This window comes from Gymnodraco acuticeps, unplaced genomic scaffold (assembly GCF_902827175.1).
Source record: "Gymnodraco acuticeps unplaced genomic scaffold, fGymAcu1.1, whole genome shotgun sequence".
NCBI lineage: Eukaryota > Metazoa > Chordata > Actinopteri > Perciformes > Bathydraconidae > Gymnodraco > Gymnodraco acuticeps.
In genome coordinates, this window is record NW_022989800.1 from 374,770 (window position 1) to 390,772 (window position 16,003).

Below are 16,003 nucleotides of genomic sequence, written 5' to 3' on the forward strand. Positions count from 1 at the left end.
ACAAACAGATGTAAGTCCACTGTGTGAATAGAGTGTTGTATTAGCATATGTTCAGTATTTCTATAGAGAATATTACCAATATTCAAATCCCCCACTTTTATATTACACTACTTCTACTATAGCAACATATTTTGACACTTTGTTATATCGTATTTACCGCAAAGTAGCACCTCTCGTTTGGAAGCACACAGACAGAGCACCGGCCTGGCTGTAACACCACTAGCATTACTTCACCTCTCCACGTTTCCAAGTAGCTGCCAGTGGAGAGCCACATCCTCCTCTCTCGCTCATTGGTGACACGAGACGCCCATCACGCGGAGTCAGCACCGGGGCATTCCCTTTCCGCATGCTCTGTCGGAAATGGACGACTTTTCCCTTTACTCCATTGGACTGAGCCGCTGTCTGTCGGTTTCCATCACGCGTAACCCCGTCCGCCTCTCCGGGTCTCTGTCTGCTTAGACCGCCGTCATATTGGCTGCTAGAAGCAGCAGCAGCGACCACGGTAGAAAAGAAGACCCCCACCATGACGAAGAACGGGTTTTCGCGGCAGCAAAAGAATAATATATATATTTAAAGATATTTGATTAGTATTTAACGAATTCATTTTAAAATATCGGGATGATACCGTCAAGTTTTCGCGTACCTTCAGTGCTTTCATCTGACACCGTGGTCCGCAAGGGGGATGTATGCCTGACTTCTCTTAATAGCCATTTTTTGCAGACAAAGAGAGCTGTTGAATAGGGCTTTCAAACGGCACAAGGGTAAGATATGAATTCGAGAAACACACCACTACTTGTCAAACATGCGACCATTGGCTACTCTGCATATTCAAGCACTACAGCAATGCTTGAATTATTTGTGTATTTTTTGGGGTCGCTTTTTCACAAGCTAAAATGCTAACCTCGCTAGCTGGTTGGTTAGCCGAAGCTAACTAAAACGCTTGAATCTCCCATTCTAGGAAATGCTAACAGTTAGCATTTTTGACAGCTTGTAAGCCTGAACCGCAAGTTAGCGAAGCAGTCTGGATTTAGAGCTACGATAGTTGTATGTGTGTTTCCAACCAGCATAGGGTAGTTTCGTTTTTTCCCCTAAAAAATATAATCATATTTGACTGAAGTCAAAAAGCAAACATGGCAAATGTGAGCCTAGTTAACGTTATCGTCGCGGCTACATTTAGCGGTGTGTTAGGATTTGCTGTGGATGGTTAACGTGTTAGCAAGTCCGCTAACTTGGCTCAGAGCAGGGAAAAGTGGGGCCTCAAGAAACGTAAAGGCCTTTCTATAAACCAGATATAATAACGTCAGATCGGTCGTTGTGTTGCCTTTTATTGACATTAAACTGGTGCTAATGTCTAAAATATGGCATGCTGTTAAACGTTAGTATAATGAAATGTTACTGTCCACGTCAATCTGTATACATCAAATTATTACAAAGGCAGTTTTGCTATGGTAGGGATGGATTAATGTAACGTTAGTTAACATGAACTCCATAAAGCGTTTGTCTTAAAATCCAAGTTACGGTATATTATTCAGTTCATTTTAATTGACTTACTTAGTTTTCTGCCTGATTTTGAATTTGTTTTTAAATGATTACTCAGTGCACATTACTAATAAAGTGCAGAGTAATGATTATTACAAAAAACATGGCATTAACAATGCGTTATTTAGTTGCACAAATATGTATTACTGTGTATATTTTGCCTCTATCTGAACGTAAGATTTTTTTCTAACTCAAAATGCATTCTGATGAAGAGAAAAGTTTGCAGTAACTTGTCTATTTTTAAGTTGTTGCTGCTGTGATTCGAATTATAAGACTAATCTGTAAGACTGTGATTTATCTGTCATTTACATACCCTGTGTTGCTTTCTACCATCCCACATATCTTTCAGCATGCAAAACGCTGCAAGTATCTCATTAACTCTGGTTTGGTCTGAGCAGAGAAGGCGTCCTCCCTTAATCTTGTCTTCTCTACAGCCCTCTCTCAGATCAGTATGATCCCAGGAGAATGGGTGTGTTGGGCTGCCGAACAGCAGAAGTAGCCTAGTTCTGTTTCAAGGCGGCTCTATGTGGTTGTGGACTGGATCGCACTTTTTGGTGTGGCCATTGTTATCCATGGCAACAGCATATTTAATCAGAATATTTAATTCTAGGGCAGAAATTGGCAATATGAAATGCATTGGTGTCCTGCTGGAGACAATTTAACTTTCAGGTGGTAACATAACAAAAATGATTTAATCTTGATTATAACAGTTACATTTTGGAGTGAAGCACCAAAACAGTACATGCAACCATGTAGGGAACGTATGCGTTTTCAACCATACTGCAATTAAAGTCTGTTTTGGAGTTGTTTCTTGATTTGTAATAATAATGGACTCCAGCCAACAAAGCAGATTAGCTAACCAACACTCTGGAAGTGTATTTAGCCGTTAGTAGTCCTTTTTTAGGAATTTCAACATCTAACTTTTAATTGATTAAGCATTAAGAACATTTGTGTCCCGTTTCGCATATCGCAGACAAGCTGTGTGTTCAAAACAGCTGGACGTCACATAAGGCGCATTCACACCGCAGTACTTTTCCCACAAAGGTTCATGAGAACTTAGTTCATGAGAACTCTTTAGTTCTCATGAACTAAGTACAGATCGCGTTCACACCAGAATAAGTCCCTGGGGGAGGATTAGGCAAATGAAGCCGCTGACGTCACTTCTTCTTCTTTGGGTTTACTGGCAGGCCGCAAACCACTTCACGGCGTATACTGCCCATGGATGTATAATAAGAACTGGATACAGCGTGTGAGGCGGGACCTCATTCATTCCTATGAGAGTTGCTCATTAGCGCATGATGATAAAATGGCCCAACTTTTGAGAGTGAAACGTCACAGATTACCCGGCATGCCTGAGAAGTACCCGTATGTGCGCTCATAGAGCATGCGCAACTTTAATCAAAATGCTCGTTCACATCAAGCACGTCAATTTGCGTACACGTAACAGCACCGTGCGTTCATGACAGCAATGATTTGTTATTATGATGGATTTGATAACGAGGCGGCAGTTAGCAGCTAGCGGCTAGCTAGTAATTATGCTAATGTACACATCAATCGTTATGTTACGCTGTAACAGGATCTAGTGATCTCCAACAGAGCTTCATTTAGCATGAAATAATTATTGCACTGTGTATATATATATATATATATATATATATATATATATATATACACAGTGCAATAAACTTCTTAGTGCAATAATAAGCTACAGGGACGTTAATCTAACGTCGGTAATATTAACTTTATATACAACATTTACGGTACAAGATTTACATCATACAGCCCATGTAGTATAATATTTTACAACGCATGTAGTGCTGAACACGTAAAATGAACGTGCCGGGCGGCGCGGTCCCGTGGGTTAGATGCGCGTTCATAATGCAGAGGGAAATAACTCACAATAACGTTATTAGCACATTTTTACAACTTGAGGAACGAATGTTTTTAATAAGGGCTATACAAGTGTTCATACTGGGTTGTTTATTTAGTTTAAAAAAAATTATCCAACGAGTTACAGACCACTCTTTCCCAATGTAAGTCAATGGGGAAAAAGTGTTTCCGGGCCCAGCAACCTAAATGAAGTGTAGTACCGCCGTTTGGCCAGCACGAATATTCTCATCAGACTCCGGCGCACTTCCTGGGGGCTTGATACTGCCGCCCAAAGTCCCCGGCCGGAAGTCCCCGGAGTTGGGGACTGGCTTCTACTGAAGCCTTCCGAGTAAATCGCCAGAACGCCGACACCTCCTCATCTCCACCGCTCCCATGTTTTATTTTGTGTTGCCATAAGTTAGTCTATCTGCTTTCTGCGCTGGGCTAATGCTAATAATGCTAATGCGAGGATAATAAAATGGCGGCTTCACAAAACCTTTTGGGAGTTTTACGGGGCGTGGTTTGCAATCCGCCCAGCCAATCAGACATAGGAACCTTTTTCTCCCACGAAAGTCCCTGCTCTCTAGCAGGGACGGAAAAGGGGGTGAAAAGGTTCTCATGAACTAATTTTAGTTCCGGCTCTTTTTGGTGTGAACGCAACATTTCGGAACTATAGCGGAACTAAAGTGGGAAAAGTACTGCGGTGTGAACGCGCCTATAGAGTGTGCAACCTGATCAAAATGCAGTAAAGCTAACAAAAAGTGACATTAACATTTAATTAAATGTTAAGCGCTACAAAATGCTGCGTTAAAGCCTATTGTCTCAATGGAGCGCCAGACTCATATGAAAGCACCCCTTGTATTTTCCGTCATTTTGCGTTTTATTTTTCTTACAAATTACTGGTTAATGAGTTTTGAGACATCTTACATTTTTACTCCTATAGACCAATTTTCATGTTACTTTAAGCCTTTCATTCTGCTCACTTGTAGGGTTAATCGTCTGAATTCTTTCTTTTTATTATCAGTTGACAGTGAAGCCTTAATGCATGTGTGTGTCTAAAGTGGACATCCTCATAGCAGTCTGATAAATACTGTTATTGTGTAATTCTGGTATAATCCAGCTTGTGGTAGCTAAGGATATGCTACTTTATTTTTGTATTCCTGTTCAGGGACCTCCATTATTGCCTATTTGTAATGGTTTTATTGTTAAACTGTTGGAAAAAAATCCTTCTTGAGCACCTTTTAAGTTTTAGAGACCTTGCCCCCTATTAGCTCTTAGTCTGGGTCACTGGAACTTTTCCTTGTTTGTGTTTTTGAGGCGATTAGCAAGCTGAGGGATAAAACACAGCAACCCGGATGGAAAATCCGGCCTATCGAGATGTAGCTGATATAACGTTAGCCTCACAATTCCAGTTCATCTCAGAGGAAAGACAGCAGGGTGTCAGATGCCGTTTTAGATAGATAGTTCAGTGTTTTGATATTCGCAGTTAGGAATCACTTCTTGTGTTGGCAAATGTAGGTTGCGGCTGGTAAGACTTTGTGCTCCAACAATAACTTTAACAAATGAGGGACACTTGTTTGCATGTTTTGCTTTCCAAAATCAAATTGGCTGGACAAATAGTTCAAGTACATTTTTAAACCATGTTGATCCTTTTTGCAAGAAACCTTCCCTTGCCTGTCTCGGTTAGGCCAAAATGATTTTATAAAGAGTTGTCAACATTGCACTTACTCTGCAGCGTGTGGTATTGTGGTAGAGATTAACTGCTTTAGTTTTAATTAGGCAGATTTTAGCCATATTGTTCTAGTCTAGAATATCAGCACAGTTACACATTTGATTAACCTTACATTCCAGTATCAAAATAGCTTGCCAATTCATTGTAGTTTCATTGTCTGATTGGTTATTGAATATTGTTTTGCAGCATCTTGAATAGCATTAGCTTGTTCATAATTTACTCTGTTGCCATGACGTGAGGAGCTATAATCAGACCCTGTGCTGCGTTGTTTTACATGTAACATGAATAGAACAATAAAAGGTGTTGCTTACCTTAATGAGGTGAACTGGTGGCAGCTCCTCTTGCATGCATCTAACCAGTTCATGGTGACTGCAGCTTTCACTATTGCTCAGTATCCTACTATTTCATTGACCATGTAGGGGTCGATTATCATAAACATCTTTTGAATGTAGTTATGCCACATGTAAAAGGATTTGCAGAATCAATTATTTGATTGTCCATGCAAAAACAAGTTAGGGTAGGCTGAATCTCATCTCTGATTGCATCAGCTATACCAACTACATAATTATAGTATACAACAGCATTTAAAATACAAGTTAATTAATCCGACATTCATGCAGACATTGAAAATCGAATTAATAAGCATAATGTAATTAAATCTATTTGCAAAATTGCTCCTGGCCACAGCTTGCAGCACTTTATCAACTGCAGAGTATTTTGGGAGTTAGTTTGCAAGTTGGTGTGTGTGGGTGTTGCAGTGATGACATGGGATTCATTTTTTATAGCAGACTTAAAGTTTAAAACACATTTGAATCAATTATTGCAAATTCATTTGATTGATTGTACTTTGTGCCAACCTTATTGTTATAACGAGTTTGCAGCAAAACAGATGCTACTGCTGTGGGATGGAATCCATCAGGGAAATGATTCTTAACACCTAACGCGTTTTTCTCAATTTGCATTTGATTTGATTTGTTAAAGTCTAACATCACTTGTTCATTTCAAACCAATGGTGATGAAAAGTACTTCTGAGAGCATAAGGAGGACGTCTAAGGAATATGACAATGTGCAACACTTATCGATGCTTATTATGCAGATGTCCACAGAACATGAGTCATGTAAGATACATTTGTCGTATCAAAAGATGTATCCCAGGCTGTTATTTTGTGGTATCCCATACTTCATAACATGTCTGTCAAGTGGAGCGACGTCATATGTTTTGAGTACAAAGCCAGTCAATATGGGGGATGACAATGACGTCATGAGTTTGTTAGTGATAGCCTTGGAACTGCCTTCAGCAATTCCACTTAATCTGCCACGTGCTAAAGACCACTTTGTTTCCTGTGCATCAAAGAACCCCCGTCTGTCAGCGCTGACGGTGCAAAGACATCGTGTCTTTTTGTCAATGTTACGAGACAAACTTGAGGCAGATCAACAAGATGTCTGGAAGTCAGATAGCTGCTTTTAGCCCAAAGGCAGATGGAAAAGAAAAGAAGTGGGAGGGAAAGAGACGGAGGGTCCACAATCCTTTTGTTGTGTGCCTTTAGTTCATTGAATAGCACAATTAATGCTGACCGGGTTACTGATTCACATGTTCAATGCATTTGAGTGCATTTTCTTTCAAATACTGTACATTGTGCAGCTTGTGCTGATGGATATAGCCAATGTTTGATTTAATCAGTTACAACTCAAGTGATAAATGTCCAAATGCAGTATTGCAACTTATTTAAGGAAGTAATAATAGCTAAAACTTAAATATTGCAAAGTGATTGTTCCTGGATATTTCGCATATTTGCAAGTTATTCAAGTATCTTATCATTTGATGCAGTGATATGGGTTTTTCTAGCATTTGTACCCCAATAAATCCAGAAACAGTGTCTGAGTTAGGGAAAGAAATGCTGCATTTTTGATTCCTCCAGTGTTTTGTGTTCTACAGACCTGTGGTGACTTTGCTCCCTATAAAAATTTGCAAAATCTGAACGCAGTTTGGTGCTGCTACTTCCAAATCCCTGTCAACATGCTAGTAGAGTGATAAATCAGCGGTGTATAAAAGTGTGTTTGCGTTATCTGCTTCTGCCACAGGGAAAGTTTTTGGTCGGGTCTAGACTGGCTCTGTAATACAGTACATACCAGCAGATCCTGGGTTCATTTATAGCCGTGGCCTTGTGTCCCTGCATGTCTGCCTGGCAACTCCTAACTCTGCTGTTCCAACTACTCAAGCTCACCCACCTCTCAGACACTTTGGCCCCATTATACACTCACCATGTCAAATTACTAGATACACAGTAGTCTGGGGGATTTAAATGGAGGACATTCTTTAGGACCCTCTGTATTAAATGTTTCGAGTCTTCGTCACCTGTGATTTAATCCGTTCTGTCTCCTGTTATCTCCAGGTCCGAGGGGCTCCTATTGATGAAGAAAGTGGGCAACATGTGGAGCAACCTGAAGAGCAGATGCCAGACACTCTTTCACAACAACAGCTCAGGACCCAGTGAGAGCAGGCTGGAGGCCGATGGCGTCCACTGTGTGGTGGAGCTTGGAGGTAGCTCAGGTGAGGCGGAGGCATCAGGATCCTCCAGCCCATCCCGGAGCCTCCTGCCAGTGCCGATGGTCACAGCAGGACGGCGCCATCACAACTGTGTGTCGGACATCCCTCAGATTGTAGAGATTACAATTGACAAGGACTCTGAGGATGTGAGGGGGGGATCAGGTGGTGTTCCCCTGGCCCGAAGAGACTCATATTCCCGTCATGCTCCATGGGGGGGCAAGAAAAAACACTCGTGTTCCACCAAAACCCAGAGCTCTCTGGAGACGGACAGGCGGTCCGGGCGCCTGCGGGGGAGCGGGAGCCGCAGGGACCGGCGCTATGGAGTCAGCTCCATCCAGGAGATGAGCGACTCCGTATCCGGAGGACGTAGTCTGAACGCCCGCTCTCTGCGCCAGCGGCTCAGTGACACCGTCGGGCTGTGCTTACCACTGCCCGCTCGCAGACGCCCCCGCTCATCTAAGAACCCCATCACCTCCAAACGTAAGATCCACCTGACGGAGCTCATGCTGGAGACCTGCCCCTTTCCACCGGGCTCCGACCTGGCTCACAAGTGGCACTTGATCAAGCAACACACAGCACCGGTCAGCCCGCATTCCTCCACAGCCCTGCTGGATGCCTTTGACCCCGCCCACCCATCACCCGAGGACGAGGAGGAACGCCTGCGTGAGCGCCGAAGACTTAGCATCGAGGAAGGTGTGGACCCTCCACCTAATGCACAGATCCACACCCTGGAGGCCTCAGTGCCGGGCTCCTCTCTCTACAAACTGGGACCAAAGTTGGCTCCTTGCACCGGAGAGGCCTCTGGGGAGGGACGGGCGTCAGGGGCTGGCAGCTCTACGGGCGCCGGATCATCGGGGGCCTGTGCACAGGTGTTGGGGGCTGCGGTGTCAGCTCAGGACTGTGACTCAGAGGAGGATTCCACCACCCTCTGTCTGCAGGCCAGGAGGCCCAAGCAGAGGCACGCCTCTGGGGACGGTCACCTGAGCCGGCAGCAACCCGGGCCCTGGAAGGTTCACACTCAGATAGACTATATCCACTGCCTGGTGCCGGACCTGATGCAGATCACAGCTCTACCCTGCTACTGGGGCGTGATGGACCGCTACGAGGCCGAGGCGCTGCTGGACGGCCGGCCTGAGGGCACCTTCCTGCTGCGAGACTCCGCCCAGGAGGACTACCTCTTCTCCGTTAGCTTCCGCCGTTACAACCGCTCCCTGCACGCCCGCATCGAGCAGTGGAACCACAACTTCAGCTTCGACGCTCACGACCCTTGTGTTTTCCACTCTTCCACCGTCACAGGACTGCTGGAACACTACAAGGATCCCAGCGCCTGCATGTTTTTCGAACCGCTGCTTACTGCGCCTCTCCATCGGACCTTTCCCTTCGGCCTGCAGCACCTGGCACGAGCCGCCATCTGCCGCTGGACCACTTACGATGGTATAGGCTCTCTGCCGCTGCCCCCTGCCCTGCAGGACTTTCTCAAGGAGTATCACTATAAACAGAAAGTACGAGTTCGCTGGCTGGAGAGGGAACCGCAACTCAAGGTCAAATAGGGTGGACTTCTCCATTGCCTGTACACACACACACTGCAGGAGGATTACAGAACTTAAGAAATTCTTCATCAGCCAATTAGAGGCTATATTAACATGGCTCTCTGGTGAGGGATGGGATTTAAATGTAACAAGCTATACAAGATTCATTCTAATCTTTGTTTTAGTTATTACTTACATCACAGAAAATACCTATGATTATATTCAGTATAACGCTGTCTGGCAAGCACATGTTTTTGTGTTGAACAGGTTGTTTTGACGGGGAGGGAAGGCACAAATATCAGTGCTTTGTGTCTTTGCTCTCCTGCTTTGTGCTAAATGTCTGCCTGATCCCACAACATCACCCTGCCTGTAGACCTGCCTGCATGCCTCCCTTACTCATCGCAATTTGCTCTTTAGGCCCACATGGCTACATTGTAAAGTTCACTTTGATTTCTCCATTTGTTTTCTTCCTTAGCTTGTCAAAGCACCTAGCGTAGCACCTTCCCGACAGGGTTTTAAGGTGTGTGGGTTGAGAGGTTTTGATTTATTGCAGTCAGAGCTTGTCCCATGGATGGAGCTTCGTAAGACACATTCTTTGCCACCTCTTTGCACACAATGAGCATCAGCTAAGCCAGGGACAGATTCTCAGAGGGTCCATGGGTTCAGGACAGCACATCAGGGAAATGACGTGCTTTTAAGTACACAGATTAGTCCTTTGAAAAACAGTACTTCCTCCTAAGGCAGTAATAGTAAATGATGAATCCGTCAACTGTGTCCTATTTAGTCAGCAAGCTGAACTTATCAACTTTATTCCCACTGTGCAGCATTGCTTTCAAAACGAAATATGTTCTCCCATCGGTCCCTTTGAACAATTACCATTGTTACGTTCATTCTTCATTAGCCACAGATGCTTCAGCTCTGAGCGCACAGTTCATTTCATCTTGTATGAAATCCAGCTCTTTGACACTTGTAACACTGTTGCTTTGAACATTTGTTAGAGTAAGGAATACTAACACGTCTTCGCAGGAATTGAAAGCACGTGTGATGAGCTGCAAGTGAGACAAAAAGATGGAGTTTCGATTTGAAAACATGGATGAATTGATCTGCTCAGGCTTGTCTGGAAATACGCTGTCTCATGAGAGGACACCATATTGTCATACATTGGGGAAAACTTCGCAAGAATCTGCTTGTTGAAATCATAAACACCCACGATTTGATTGCATTACATTTTCCTACTTAATTTATATTTCTTGTATGAAACCATTTTAAATTGTGTTTTTATGAAAAGCACTGTCACTAACAGGAAAGAGGTGATTTAATGTCCCCTACTTTACAACTTTATTAATATATAAGGTTTAGACACTAACAAACCCCCTTATTGCCCAGTCGCATTATAGTCATAGCAATAGCACTAAAGGCTAACACTCGACTCTGGAGAGGTTGGCATTACTCAGAGCTTTAGTCACGTCATCTGAATGATTTTAGTTGTTACTTGGGACAAAAACACTGCTGCTGGCAAGCCGCTCATTTGCTTCTCATCCGGAGGGGAGAATAAGTGTACCCTATGTGCCTTTTTAAGAGAACCCTTTATCTTATTCCATAATCAGTTGCTTTGCAGTCCAATCTGCAGCAGGAGGGACTGAAGAGAACAACAATGAGAAGGTGCATGAGCTCCAAGCTCACTTACTTATGGTGCACGTTCAAGTTTTTGATAACATTTCAGCGGTGCTATGTTGGATAAGCTATGACGGATTATTGAATCGATAACTCGTTCATTAGTTCAATGTGTTTTCACTCGCTCAAGCATGCCGTTTTCTCCCCGTTATCGTAGTATTAGTTCGTTAGTGGGTCCAATGCCAGCCCTACTGTAGCATATTGAAAGATATGCATGTCTAATCTGCAACATCTGGACATACAGATCTGATCCAACCTCTTATGAAAGATGTCAGCAATTAGGTTTCAACTCATTGAGAAATAGTATTTGTTCTAGCTCTTGTAATAAAAACAATACACATCACTTAGTTTAAAAGAAATTAAATTACTTTACGATTAGTTTTCTATGGGTGAAGACCAGCAGCCCTTGTGGCGTGTTTTTTAACCAATATAATCACAGAATGCCACCAGGTGGTGTGTTTAAACTAAAATATGAAAGCTCAAACACACATTGAAATCAATTCTCAAACTAGTTAATGTTTTAGTTTGTGTGTACGCATCAGCCCGTGTTTTAGAGAATTGTAGTTCTCATCAGTGAGGATGAATCACGAACAAATGTTTCCCATGAATATCTGAGCCTGTGACCAAAGCTCTTGCTACACATCTATGTGTAATAACTAGTCGTATTTCAAACCAGTGAAAGCTAGCTCCACACTACAGTATGTTCCACAGCTTTTATTTATTCCGAACCTGGCCCTGTCGAGCTCACACCTACACACTGAAATTAAAGCAGAATAAAAACCTTCCCCCCGCCAAACCGTTAACGTGTTTTCACTCGTTAATCAGGCAGGAAACAAGACACATTTTATGAAGGTGCTAAAAGATAATTGCTGTAGGTTAACGTTTCTCATCTCTCCCTAACCCATTTTAATGTTCTCTCCTGCATTGTGAACATTTCTTCACATAAGAGTCCCGATCATTTCCCGTTGCCCTGCACTTTGTTCTCAGAGAGCTTGAATATCGTGTGTGTGTTTGTGTTAGGAGGGGCAGGAGTGAGTGTTGAGCGGAGGAGGGGAATAAGGTAGACATTTGCTTGTATGTGCACTTTCTGGATTTTTTTAGCATCCACACTGTCGAGTAGAAGAAATGAAAACCCACACACATTAGCTCACTCTCACCTGTCCATCATGCTCCTGCAAAGCAATAGCATCCTTTACAGTGACCTGCCCCCCTTGCATATTCACAGGCTAATTTGACCATGTTAAATGTACCGGGTACTAAAAGGGCCACTCTGTGTTGCCTTATGGCTGCTGTGTGGCTGAGGGAAGCCTTTTGTATTTGTATTATTCTATCCAACTGCTCTCCCTCCATCTGGCCACATCCCTCACATCACTGTGCTGATGTGGAGGGGGGGTCTTTATCAGACCCCATGTTAACATAAAGGAGGAGGAAAGATGGCTTCCTGTTGTGGCTTACAGAGAAGGCTAGGGATTCGCTGAAGTAAATAGCACTTTAATCGTGTAATTGTGTTCTACAGTGCAGTCTGGAAGTGTGCGGACAGTGACGAGTTTCATTGTATTGGCTCTTTACTCTGGCATATTGGACCTAAACTAAAATAAGTTGTATCCACATTGCTGTATAAATGTACCTCTATCAGAGACTTAAGTCATCATATGTAGTATTTGTCTGCTATGGTGGTGTTCTGCCAATTATAATCTTCAATTATTGTAACTGATATTGCCATATGATTCATATCAGTGGGACTGCTCATGTTTGCATTGTAGTAGAATATAGTTTGACAGGATTCGGACATTGCAATAGTCCGTATGGAAAATGCGATACAATTCTAATGAATTGTTCAGCCCTACTGCAAGGCTTTTATTCTTCAGTCTTACTTGTTTTGGTAAATACAAAAATATCCTCAGGTGGACTGAAGTCAGGTGACTTGGCCAATCATTGACATTCTGTCTTGGCCCCTTATTGGTCATCTTGTCTGTATGTTAATGATCATTGCTTTACAATACTTTTGGGTGGAGGTTTATACATCCAAGATGGTTATAATCATTCAAACAACACAAAAAGGCGCTTTAATCTTTATTTTTAGCTGTCAATTCTAATCCAATATGCTGCACTGCAGAGCCCAAACTGAAAATGTCCAACTGTCCAAATCTCTTATGGACTGCACTGTCTGTGTTTTAGCTGAAAATGGCGAGACTTGTGTGAGTGTTAAGCAAAGAGCCGGCGGTCCTGAGATATTTCACTTTATATTCAGGCATTGTGGCGACGGAGGTGTGTTCTCCACCATGTGTTGTGTGGGGGTGTATCAGTGTAACGGACAGAGCCACGCGGAGGGTTCCAGTGGAGGGAGGATGCAGAGTGGACTGTGAGGGGTGATGACAGTGACTCCTATGAACAAAGCCTCTCTGCCCCCCCCCCAAAACCCCTTTTATTCTCAGGCAGGCCCATTGCAAGGAGAGTCCCAGGACCCTCTCGACCCAGTTTTCCCCATGGGAAATATCTGACATTAACCGTAGCACATGTTTGCCATATAACCCGTAGATTTAGGAGGAGGAAAAAAAACATTGTATGTATGATGAATGATGGAGTAATCTAATAGGTTGAAAATACGTGTTAATCTTCTTTGGTGCATTAACTGTCTGGAACACAAAACATTTGCACACATTTGCTATCACACTTCTTCTGACACCTGCACTACCCCCGGTATAGAGTGGTGTAGTGATGATGTTTTCTGTTTGCCAAACCCGGAAGCTGGCATCACAAGCTCTCTCGACCAAAAGCAATGACATATTTCCATTGCAGTATTTAAGATTTGTGCTAAACACACATTTATGATACTTGCACACTTTGTTCAGCAGGTTAATCGTTACATATTAACAAGACTTGTATTATATTTGAAGTATAAATGTAATCCCTAGAATGAAATGGCTTACCTAAGGCTATAAAAAAACTATGGCTGGACATTTGGCCGTGTGTCACAACCGCTAAGCTAAAGGTGGCTACTGTTCGTTTTGTCGTCCCATTTAGCCATTTGTTAGCAGCCACCAAGCATAGAAGCTTCAGAAATTCACAAGTGGGGAATTTTATTGACATCGCTGAACAAAATGTGCAAATATCTTAAGCTTGTGTTAACCACAGACAGAAAAGTTTGAGACGAGGGAACCCAAACATGCTAAAATGCTAACTAATTTCTGAGTTTTAAGACTCCTGCACCACTCTATCCACACCCTCCCACCACCCCACCCCTAAAGCCAGGAATGTGTATAACATGGACCACATTTAGCCAGCACCACCTTTCTGTGTTACTCCCCGCCACCACCCCCCAAAAAAAAGGGAGAGCAAAGACTGGTGTTAACGTGTATATTCTATGTTCTCAAGGAAAAAAGACGAAATTGCCGTGAACTATTTTGACTTTATATTGTCATTAGTATGACACTATTTAGCTGCACTATGAGAGCCTCAATTGTGGCGAGAAACCACTGGGTGGATCTGGTTTGAGACGCTAGCTGTCCCACTAAACTACAGCAACACCCCCCGCATGAAGGACTCCTTAACCACCCCCCTTCCTCCACCACCACCACCTAGGTACGACTCATGGTTTCAGCCCTTAGAGGACAAACAAAACAAAAGATATTTTAAACTTTTTTTTTTTTTTTTCATGTTCCCATATATATTTTGGAAAGCTCAGTTAAGTGCTATATGCAAACAGAAAAACTAGTATGAAAGAATTATTATTTTCATTATTACTTCTCCCTAATATGCAATGGAGTATCGTGTAACAATGGTTGCAATCGTCTGTCACTTTAATGCTGTACGTGCACATTGGTTGCTGTGTGGATGTGGGTGCCGAGGCAACAGGACTTGACAATGATGGGAACTAATGGTTGTCACTCCGCAGCACCGCCGTGTTCCCAGACCGCCTTATTCGTTCTGACCAATCACAAGAGCCCTCCTCTAAAGTCCCGGGCCGCAGCCACTGCCACAGGCCGAGCAAGCTGTCGTCAGACGAGTATCGCCGTTCCATTTCTTCTTCTGCTTTTCCTTGCTTTTTTTTCTTTCTTTACTTCTGCTGTCAGGTAGGATTTGAAGCGTGTAAATGGCATAATCATGTTTCACATTTCACTGTCTGTTCCGTGTATCTGCTTCACCATTCAAAGAGAAAAAAAATACAGTTGTTTTCCAGTATAACCTGTTCATTTTTAAGAGCCGTATGATGCGACACTTGTAGCTGTCACTCTTGGTGCTTGGCTTACGCTTCATTGTCTTAATATTCCAAATAAAACTGTTAAGTGTAATCCACACTGGCCCATAATATAATATTGACTTGGGCTTTTCTTTCTTTACTGTGTACTTCTTTTGGTGTCCTAGCAGTGAGTTGGGTGTGATTAGGTTAGAGTTTAGGGTGTGAGTGTGTTTGATTGTTGTGGATCAGTGAAACCAAATCTCATACAGTACAAGCAGTTTCTCCTACCAAGTTTCCAACCTGACATCTCCCTTAGATCATAAACTGATTGACAACTGGCTGCGAAATCTTAATGCAATAACTTCGGGTGATTTCCAAAAAAGAATATAACTTTATAAAATCAGATATGACACAATGCAATATACTGTTAAATTAATGAGACCTACATTTCACCACTTGGGGTATGAATATTTCCTTATCAGCTTTATGCACTGCCAGTGATTTAAAGACTTAAATATCAACTTGAAGCACTCAAATTGTTATCACCCTACAAAAACAATTCTAGGAACAAAATCCTCAATTTGAATAAAGTGATTTATCATATTAAATGAGTTTGCCCTTGAAATTAAATAAGTTAACACAAATACACATAGGCAACAGTCTTATCGAATATGCTGTTATATTGCAACTAGAATGCCACGTTAATTCAGGTATTTTGGGTAAAATCCCCACATCAGTTAAGAACATGTAAAGAATTTTTATAAATAATATTCTTTTTACCCTTTTTTTTTGGACTGAAGACCAGTTACATTTTGGATCACAGGAGTCAGGCACCACTGGAATCAAATTCTACAAATAGTATAATACTAAAAACAGAAGTGGAGCTTAATATTTAGTTCTGTCTAAATGTAGAAAACCCCGGTTTAAACAAG

At 42.6% G+C, this 16,003-nt stretch overlaps 1 protein-coding gene across 1 annotated transcript; it reads left to right on the plus strand.

Annotated features, from left to right (window-relative positions):
* The first annotated feature begins 347 nt into the window (after positions 1-347).
* Positions 348-15,205, plus strand: socs5b (suppressor of cytokine signaling 5b). The gene is made up of 2 exons (XM_034224881.1): positions 348-761; positions 7,534-15,205. The coding sequence occupies exon 2, from the start codon at positions 7,553-7,555 to the stop codon at positions 9,236-9,238; it is 1,686 nt and encodes a 561-aa protein (XP_034080772.1). The 5' UTR covers positions 348-761; positions 7,534-7,552; the 3' UTR covers positions 9,239-15,205.
* The last annotated feature ends 798 nt before the right edge of the window (positions 15,206-16,003 follow it).